Source organism: Petaurus breviceps, unplaced genomic scaffold (assembly GCF_028583685.1).
Source record: "Petaurus breviceps papuanus isolate PSGF00001 unplaced genomic scaffold, PetGlider_PUasm1.0 175, whole genome shotgun sequence".
In the NCBI taxonomy this organism is placed as follows: Eukaryota; Metazoa; Chordata; class Mammalia; order Diprotodontia; family Petauridae; genus Petaurus; species Petaurus breviceps.
This window is the reverse complement of record NW_027185764.1, coordinates 62182577-62192034: the sequence shown is the minus strand read 5'-3', so window position 1 is coordinate 62192034 and position 9458 is coordinate 62182577. Positions and strand designations below refer to the sequence as shown.

At 37.1% G+C, this 9458-nt stretch overlaps 1 protein-coding gene across 1 annotated transcript in view; it reads left to right on the top strand.

Moving 5' to 3' along the window:
- PAX5 (paired box 5) overlaps window positions 1-9458 on the top strand; it is a 341577-nt gene that overhangs the window by 99539 nt on the left and 232580 nt on the right. The window contains exon 6 of the mRNA XM_069085433.1: window positions 7531-7706. Within this exon, the coding sequence (XP_068941534.1) occupies window positions 7531-7706 (176 nt within the window). The remainder of the gene's footprint in view (window positions 1-7530; window positions 7707-9458) is intronic.

The following is a 9458-nucleotide window of genomic DNA, read 5'->3' as shown; positions in this document are numbered from 1 at the left end:
CCATTTTCTATCAATTAACTAATCAACAAGTATTTGTTAAGCATCTACTGTGTGCCAGGCATTGTGCCGGGAGCTGGGGATATAAGTATAAAGAATGAAGCAATTCCTACCCACAAGGAGTTTCCATTCTAATGGTAGAGACAGCAAGTACATCATTGATACACGTATATACAGACACACACATAGCAAAAGCTAACATTTAATAAGTATAAGTATATATACATATGTGTATATACACATATACACATACATACATACATACACACATACACACATATATGTATATATATGCAGGTTACCAGTTGGGAGAGATCAGGGAAGGTTTCATACAGAAGATGGTACTTGAGTTGCATTTTAAGGGAAGAGTCAGAAGAAAGGAGGGAGTACATTTTAAGCATAGGGGATGGTCGGCAAAAAGATGCATAAACTGGAGATGGCATGGAGTGAAGAGCAGAGAGAAGGACAGTTTGAGTGAATTACAGAATGCAGGAGGAGGAGTAATGTCCAGTGACACTGAAGCGATAAGTTTAGCTTTAAAAGCTAAAAAGAGAGTAGTTCCTATTTGATCCCAGAGGTAATGGGAAGCCCCTAGAATTGCCCGAGTAAGGGAGTTGTTTGGTCAGATCTATACTTAAGGAAAATTTTCTTTTTTCTTTCATATGCTTCAAGGAAAATATGATTTTGTCATTGTGGGTACTCCTTCCACCAATGCAAATCAAACTATCTTGGATTTAGGAGACAATTTTATGAATTGCTATGGTCCCCAAAACATATTGCTGGTGGGGGGAGTGAGGGGGGACTACAACATTCTGCTTATGGATTTCTCTGAAGAACACAGGGTCACCTGCCCACTATGATGAGGTAGGTGGTAGAAAAATTCTTTTTTTTGTCTTTATTAATTTGTTTACTTTTAGTTTACAAGATTCATTACCACAATTCCTTGAGTTTCAAATTTTCTCTCACTCCCCCCCATCCCCCCTCCTGCCATGGCGGCATACAATCAAGCACAGTATCTGCAAATACTTTCATATTAGGCATTAGTCAGGTTATAAAGAAGGATTGTATCAGATGGAATGAACAATGGGAAAGAGGAAACAAAACCAAACAAGACAAAGAGCAGGTAGTTTGCTTCAATCTGAGTTCAAACTCGGTTCTTTCTCTGGATGTAGACATCTCCATCATGAGTCTTTTGGGGTTGACTTATGACTCTGGATTGATGAGAAGAGTCCAGTTTGTCAATGTTGGTAGTCACACGTATGTAGTGTCTGTAATTGTGTACAAATTCCTCCTGGCTCTACTCTTCTCACTCAGCATCAGTTCGTATAAGCCTCTCCAGGTAAATATGAAGTCCATCTGCTCCTTGTTTCTTATTGCACAATAGTATTCCATAACATGCATATACCACAACTTGTTCAGCCATTCCCCAATTGATGGGCACCCCCTTAATTTCCAATTCTTTGCTACCACAAAAAGACCTACTATAAATATTTTAGTACATATGGGTCTTTTTCCCACTTCTATGATCTCTTTGGGATATAACCCTAGGAGTGGTATTGCTGGGTCAAAGGGTATGAAAATATTTATAGTCCTTTGGGCATAATTCCAGATTGCTCTCCAGAATGATTGGATCAGTTCACAACTCCACCAGCAACGCATTAGTGTTCCAATTTGTACACATCCTCTCCAGCATTTGACATTTTCCTGTTTTGTCATCTTAGCCAATCAGACTGATAAGATGTGGTACCTCAGAGTTGTTTTGATTTGCATTTCTCTAATCAATAGTGATTTAGAGCATTTTTCATATGCTTATAAATATCTTTAATTTCTTCCTCTGAAAACTGCCTGTTCATATCCTTTGACCATTTATCAATTGGGGAATGACTTGTATTCTTATAGATTTGACTCAATTCTCTGTATATTTTAGAAATGAGGCCTTTATCAGTGACATAGGTTGTAAAAATTCTTTCCCAATTTTCCACTTCCCTCCTAATCCTGGTTACATTGGCTCTGTACAGAAGCTTTTCAATTTAATGTAATCAAAATTATCCATTTTGCATTTTATAATGACCTCCAATTTTTTTTGGTCATAAAGTCTTACCCTCTCCACAAATCTGACAGGTAAACTATTCCTTGCTTTCCCAGATTGCTTATAGTATCAGTCTTTATACCTAGATCATGCACTCATTTAGACTTGATTTTGGTATATGGTTTTAGATAATGGTCTATGCCCAGTTTCTGCCATACTATATTCCAGTTTTCCCAGCAGTTTTTGTCAAATAGTGAGATCTTATCCCCAAAACTGGGGTCTTTGGGTTTATCAGTAGATTACTATAGTCATTGATTGCTGAGTCTCGTGTACCCAATCTCTACCATTGATCTACTACTGTGTTCCTCAGCTAGTACCAAGTAGTTTTGAGGACTGCTGTTTTATAGTACAGATTAAAATCTGGCATAGCTAGTCCACCATCCCTAGCATTTCTTTTCATTAATTCCCTTGATATTCTGGACCTTTTGTTCTTTCTAATGAATTTTGTTACTACTTTTTCTAGCTCTATAAGGTAGCTTTTTTGTTAACTGATTGGTTATGGCACTAAATATATAATTTAATTTAGGTAAAATTGTCATTTTTATTATATTAGCTTGACCCAGCCATGAGCAATTGATGTCTTTCCAATTAGTTAGATCTGACTTTATTTGTGTGAAAAGTGTTTTGTAGTTGTGTTCATATAGGTCTTGTTTGGCAGGTAGATGCCCAAATATTTTATAATGTCTACAGTAACTTTAAATGGGATTTCTCTTTCTATCTCTTGCTGTTGAATTTCATTAGAAATATGCAGGAATGCCGAGGATTTATGTGGGTTTATTTTATATCTTGCAACTTTGCCAAATTTGTTTATTGTCTCAAGTAGTTTTTTACTTGATTCTCTAAGTATATCATCATATCATCTGCAAAGAGTGATAGCTTGGTCTCTTCTTTGTCTAATTTGATTCCTTTTTCTTCTCTAATTGCTACTGCTAACGTTTCTAGTACTAGATTGAATAAGAGGGGTGATAGTGGACATCCTTGTTTCACCCCTGATCTTATTGGAAATGCTTCTAGCTTCTCCCCATTACATATCATACTTGCTGATGGCTTTAAATAGATGCTACATATTATTTTAAGGAAGGCTCCATTTATTACTATACTTTCTAGTGTTTTTTAATAGGAATGAATGTTGTATTTTGTCAAAAGCCTTTTCTGCATCTATTTAGATAATCATGTGGTTTTTGCTAGTTTTATTGTTGATATGATTAATTATACTGATGGTTTTCCTTAATATTAAACCATCCTTGTGTTCCTGGAATAAATCCTACCTGATCAAAGTGTATCATTCTTGTGATAAGTTGCTGTAGTCTTTTTGCTAACACTTTATTAAAATTTTTGTATCTATATTCATGAGGGAGATTGGTTTATAATTTTCTTTCTCTGTTTTATCTCTTCCTGATTTAGGTATCAGCACCATATTTGTGTCATAAAAAGAATTTGGTAGGACTCCTTCACTAATTTTCCCAAATAGTTTGTAGAGTATTGGACTCGATTGTTCTTTAAATGTTTTATAGAATTCACTAGTAAATCCATCTGGCTCTGGAGATTTTTTCCTAGGGAGTGCACTGATGACTTGTTCAATTTCTTTAGTAGAGGACATTTTTAAAAATGTCATGCACAATGACATCAACAAAACAAAATCCAGGAAAATATGAAAAATGAATCTGGTTGCATTGTAAAGAAAACTCAAAGTATATGATCTTTTTAGACACACAAGAGACAGCTTTCTCTTGACAAATGTGAATCCAAGAGACTTTCCTTGCCCCCTCTCTCAACTAGCTTTCTGCAAAGCTTTAGCTTCAAAACCAAGCTGAGAATAACATTAGTTTAACTCAAAATCTAAAGCAGGGGCTCTCTGCCCTTTTGCTACCATGAAGCCAGTTACCAGAATTTTAATTTTATAAGCCATGGTTGATTAAACCCAGTACTAGGTCTATTACATATTATTTTATTTGGAATATAAGAAAGATTTAAAGATACCCTGTCCCTTCAGTACCTTTGTACTCACGTACATGTCTGCACATAGATTTCAACATGCCATTCAAACTCCAAGTTCAGCTTTTGCTCCCTGGAATAAGATTGGCTTCAATATTTCATGTAGTTTCATACTACATTCCTCAGTTAAATCAGAGAATGCTTTCTCAGGGTAGCTTACAAAAAAAATCCAGAAGCTAAAATTAGTAGCTTAAAAAGTAGAATTTTTCTCATTTATGCTCCTACATTTTAATGTTCAATAACAGAAATTAAGGCAGTTGCATGAGAGTAATTATGAGTAATTTAATTTATTTGACCAAACATTTATTAAGCATATAATGTGCAGAGAGGGTAGTGTGGGTCAATGGGTAGCAGGTTGGCTTTGGAGTCACAAAGACTTGGGGTCAGGTCCTACCTCTGATACACATTGACTAAGTGACTGTGGGCAAGTCACCGAATCTTTCTGTGCCTCAGACAACCCTCTAAGATGATGAATCGCCTAAGAGTTGCTGATCTCCCTTAGTGAGAGACTTTTTATCACATGTATGAAATAATGGATCTGCACAATAAATAAATAAATGTGCAGAGTACTGTGCCAGGTGGTTGGGGGAGATATGCAGAAAAATAAGAATGATTCTTGGCATTGAATTATAGTGTGACAAAACTGGCTATGAATCAGGGGACCTGAGTTAGACTCTCGACTTTTTTTTACTGTGATAAAAGTCCCTCACTGATGGAGATCAGCAACTCCTGGGTGATCCACCATCTTAGAGTAGAAAATTTTAAGTTTACAATGAAACTACAAACAATTCAGTGTGTGTGATCGGGGCAAGGAAAAATCATTTTGTGCAGGAGGTACAGGAAACAGGGAATAAGAAAGACTGAGGATGTGGCATTTGAGTTGGATCATGAAAGGTGGTTAGAATTTCAGCAGTAAAAACAATTACTGCAAATGGCTTAGGTATATTTGGCTAGGGGTTTTCAAGCTTTTGTATACCCCTAAAACTTTCCTGAGGTCACACAGTCAAGGGCAGAATACAATAAGTTCCATATATGCTAAATTACATTATTTATGGCTATTTGCTTGCACCAATTCATCATGTTGAAACTCACTCTCAACTTAAAATTCCCTCTTAGCAATCACTGACATGGTCCTAGGCCCTGCCAAATGAAGAAAATTGTGAAATGGTCCTGAAAAACATATCCTGATGGGGAGGAACTGAAGCTTCGGTTACTGTTATTATGATGTGCACAAAACGCAAACACCGTAACTGTCTGCATTCATAGATTAATAAAAGCAGCAAAATGCTGGAAGTGATTCTTGGGCCATAGCTCAATCATTGATAGGTTGAGGCTGATTTCCTCAAAGAAACAGACTGTTTGTCCTTTGAAGATGGAGGGCTCTGGGTCTGATGGAGAAGGAGAAATGTATGGAGTTGAAAGGCATCTTGCTAAACCACTGTTGAGAGTATGAACCAAAGGGATAGGGCCATTGAACATGTTCCAGTAGCTTCTTGGGCCCACTTAGATTCTAACTGGGGTTTTCTTAGGTTCTAATAGCCAGGGAATAAATATAAGGTATGGCTATAAAATCATGTGACTGATTTTAAACATACTTCCTAGGATTTACTTATCCAGTCAAATGCTATACCTTTCAAAACTGTTCCTCTAGGTGATTACACATCTGGGTTGGTTATGCTGCTATTGTTGAGTATATTTCTGGAATGACCCTCAGAATAATCATACATATTCTTTTGTTATTGGCGAATGGATTTAATTTTTTAAAATCAGCCAAAGGTCATTTGAAGTTTGATGAGTAAGATAGTTACTGAAGCTTGGGAACTTTTTTTTTTTAAATTTAAAAAAAAGGTGTGAACACAAAGTCATGAGAATTATTTTCTTGCTGTGGCTTGTTAATTGTTCCTAAAAGCAATTCCAAAAACTGATTTCCAGAAGTGTTTTGGTGAATGTCAGCATCATTGTTTGTGTAGTTACAAGAAAACATCTGATCTGCTGAAAACATTTTCCCCATCATCTTTATTTTCTTACCTTTATCTTTTTGTAGATAAAGAAATGAGGGAAAGACAAATAAATTAACTGCAATTCTTCTTGTCTTTGGCACCATATTTGTAAGGTTCACCCAAGAACCATCCAAAATTATTTGACATTTAACATTTTCATAATTATGGGGGAGAATTGCTCAGAAATGCTGGTGTTGGAACTCCCTTCACCAATGTAGATTGCAAATGTCTGTGACTTCCTCTCCTCTCCTTCTACCCTTCCCCTCCTCCTCCTTCTCCTTCTCCTCCTTCTTCTTCTTCTCCTCCTCCTCCTCCTCCTTCTTCTCCTCCTCCTCCTTCTTCTCCTTCTCCTTCTCTTTCCTCTTGTTCTTCCTTCTTTTCTCTCACATCCATATGGTATCCTCAGTAGAATGTCAACTCCTTGAGGGTAGAAGCATTTCATTTTTACTTTTTGTCCTCAGCCCAGCACAATGTTTACTAAATGCTTTTTTCCCCCAAATGAACGAGTCAATATATCCTAGGATTGCCTGAGGCAGATAGAGGATAACTGACTTACCCAAGGTCATATAAAACATCAGAGTCAGGGTTTGAAATCAGATCTTCCTGACTCCAAGCACAAATACTTTCTCCTTCATGCTGTGCTACCCCTGACATTTGCAGGTTAATATTTATAGCTCACTTTTAAAATATAACAATTTATAGCTTAAAAATCAGCTTTTCTCATAAGTATCCCCAACTCCTCTCAATTCCAGTGCTTTCTCTCTTCTAATCATTTCCTAAAATAGCTTGCTTTGTATATATTTGTTTGCATATTGTCTCCTCCATTAGACTATAAGCTCTTTGAGGGCAGAGAGCATCTTTTGTTTCTTTTTGGGTTTCCAGCACTTAGCAAAGTGACTGGCACATAGCAGTCCAGTTTTGGACTGAATTGACAGCAGTTAGTATTGCAAATATTATCTGCCTTATTTTTACAAATGAGGAAACTGAGACTCAGACAAGTGAAGTGATAATCAGCATCACAGAATGAATATCTGTTGGGTACTCATTGGAAATGGGATGTGGCAACAACAATGGTCCTGTTGATTTTTATACTATATCACAATCCTTATTTTTTTCTCCTTATAAAAACCTTAGGAATTACCCCTTAGTTGGAAAGCACAAGTATGTGATTTATAGATAATATTTACCTTTGTATTGTTGGGTTGCCACAGTGCTGTAGATGAGAGTCTTGGCTTAAGAATCAGAAGACTCAGATTCTAATGTAGATTCTGGCTATAAGATCTTGGGCAAGTGACTTTGAAACCTCTCTGTTTCTTCCTTTGCAAAATGAGTGATTTGGTCTAAATGATCTCAAAGGTTGCTTCTAGTTCTGTTTTGTTTTCAATATACCTTTCCTTGGGCATTTGTAACATCTATTTAGCTTTATCTGTGTTTTCTTCCCCTTCAAAGGTATTCAGGAGTCTCCAGTACCAAATGGCCATTCCCTGCCAGGAAGAGATTTCCTTCGGAAACAGATGCGGGGAGACCTCTTCACCCAGCAGCAATTAGAAGTGTTGGATCGAGTCTTTGAGAGACAACATTATTCTGACATATTTACAACCACTGAGCCCATCAAACCAGAGCAGGTACTATTATTAATTCTCACTGAACTCCACGTGCATTATTATTATTAATATTATTTTAAAATGTACATATAATCTCTACTGGCTGCCTATATGCCCTGCTTGGGAACTGTCAAGAAATTACTACTTAAATTCTCATCAATAGAAGATGGGGAAATGTCTCTGAAAATTTCTCAACTAAATGATGTGTTCGTGGGGCATTCTATCTTCTTTCATATGCTTAGTAGGAGAATTCCTCAGGACTGGGGACTTTGGCTCTACCGCTCCCCCTCTGTTTCCAGTGCTAGTGAAAGGGAGTGACTGATTTTGCTTCTTGAATTCTCTTGGTATATTTGTTGAGCAAGCTCATGCTGTCTGTGTTCCTGGAGATGAGGAGGTAAAATTATCTTAGGCAATTATGGTATGGGCTATTTATTTATTTTTACATGCCACATCTTGAGCATCAGAATTTAAGAGTTCAGTTTCTCAGATCCCTACCTGAATTTGTTGCAGAAGATTCAAGTGGATGAGTTAATCCTCTTTGTGAGAATACTAGAAGGGTATTAAGCCAAGCTCTTCTCACTAGTTAGGTTAAATGACCTTCCTGAGTGGTGTATTTCACAAGAAGTGAATGGAAGTGGTGGATAGAATAAGAATGTAAAGATGCTTTTGGTTTACTTGAGAGGATATCTGGGGTTTGGACAAAGATGAGGGACTATTTGCTTATTAGATGAGAACTATTGATAAATATACAGTAATACCTAATATTTATAACATTTCACAGTTTTCAAAGTGTTTCTATAACTAGTATCTCCTTTGATATTCACAATAATACTACAAGGCAGGCAGGCAGTCAGTAAGCATTTATTAAGGACCTACTATGTTCCAGCAACTGTGCTAAGTACTGGGGATACAAAGAAAGGGAAAAAACCAGTTCTGGCTCTCAAGGAGCTCACTGTCTAATGGGGGAGACAATATTTAATCAACTCCGTGCAAGTAAGACGCAGAAAGCATAAATTGAATGTTTTCAACACAGAGAAGGCACCGATATGTTAAGTGGGATTGGGAAAAAGTTTCTTATAGAAGGTGGGATTTTAGCTGGGACATGAAGGAAGCCAGGGAAGCCAGGAAGTAGAGATGAGGATGGAGAGAACTTCTAGCATAGGGGACAGCCAGTGAAAATGCCCAGAGTCAGGAGATGTCTTATTGGAACAACAAGGAGGCCAGTGTCACTGGGTCACAGAATACGTAGAGAGGAATAAAATGTGAGAAGACTAGAAAGATGGGAGGGGGTCAGGTGACAAGGGGCATTGAATGTCATACAAAGGATTTTATAGTTGCAGGTGATAGGAATGGAAATATTAAATGGGAGGGAGAGACAAGGTCAGACTGAAAATTTAGGAAGTCAATTTGACAGCTAGGTGAAGGATGGACTGAAAATTTGTACCAAGGAGAAATGGCAGATCGGGAATTATTTTCCTATTTAGAGATGAGAAAGATGAGGCTCAGGGGTTGTCAAATTGCTTAACAAAGGTCATATGGCTAGACAGCAGCATGACTAGGACTAGATCTCAGGTTTTCCAGCTCTAATTTAGTAGAATATTCTTCCCTCTCTACTGTAATCTACTATTGAATAATAGCAATCCCATGTACTTGCCTAGTGTTTACCTTTTCATAGTGCCTTCATTTCTATTGTTGCCTGGTAATTTCTAACCTTATAGTTCAACTTGCAGCAAAAACCAATTGGAAAAGGTCATCTGTGAATCGAAATGGAGA